The sequence below is a fragment of the Myotis brandtii genome, unplaced genomic scaffold (genome assembly GCF_000412655.1).
Source record: "Myotis brandtii unplaced genomic scaffold, ASM41265v1 scaffold915, whole genome shotgun sequence".
Taxonomy (NCBI): domain Eukaryota; kingdom Metazoa; phylum Chordata; class Mammalia; order Chiroptera; family Vespertilionidae; genus Myotis; species Myotis brandtii.
Genome location: NW_005371769.1, coordinates 395,561 through 396,206, shown reverse-complemented (window position 1 = coordinate 396,206; position 646 = coordinate 395,561). Strand labels below are relative to the sequence as shown.

Below are 646 nucleotides of genomic sequence, written 5' to 3'. Positions count from 1 at the left end.
CCCCTCCACCCCCACTCCCCACTCCAACCCCCACCCCGCTTCTCCAGACTACTTTGTCTTTGCAAATGCTCAGACAGCCTGCCCCCAGAGCTGCTGGGCCTGCCCCGGCTCCCTTTACCTCCAGTGTGGGAATCTCCTACCTCTGTTTAAAGGGGAGGTGGGTGAAGCAGGGATGGGGGAGATATAGTCAAGGAGGGCATAGGGAGGGTGTTTGTGTCCCAAGGGTGGGGCAGCACTTGAGGGCCTGGGAACCCTTTATGAGCCCATCACAGGGTGTAGCCCCTCCCCCCAGCAACAGTGACTCACAAAGCAGACTGGTGCAGATGCCACAGGCGAGGAGGCACCACCCAGGACAGCTCAGAGCGGTGCTAGCCCCTGCAGCGCCCGCTGGGCCGGGTCGGGGTCCCCGGAAACTGCGCATTAGGGTTCCCGCAGAGCAGCCTCGACGCCCATGTGTATCGTCTGCTTCGTGAAGGCGCTGGTGCACGTATTCAAGATCTACCTGACCGCCAACTACACCTACAACTTCCGCAGCTGGCCCGTGGACTTCCGCTGGGATGACGTGAGCACCCGTGCGGGGGGCAGCAGTCACCGAGCGCTGACATGCACGGCGGCTGCAGCTGGCGTGTGGCTGCTCCAGGATGCC

The 646-nt window shown here is 63.0% G+C and overlaps 1 protein-coding gene across 1 annotated transcript in view; it reads left to right on the top strand.

The window, feature by feature from the left end:
- ABHD16B (abhydrolase domain containing 16B) overlaps positions 1-646 on the top strand; it is a 2,455-nt gene continuing 1,809 nt past the window's right edge. The window contains exon 1 of the mRNA XM_005885604.2: positions 1-643. Within this exon, the coding sequence (XP_005885666.1) occupies positions 452-643 (192 nt within the window). The 5' untranslated portion in view covers positions 1-451. The remainder of the gene's footprint in view (positions 644-646) is intronic.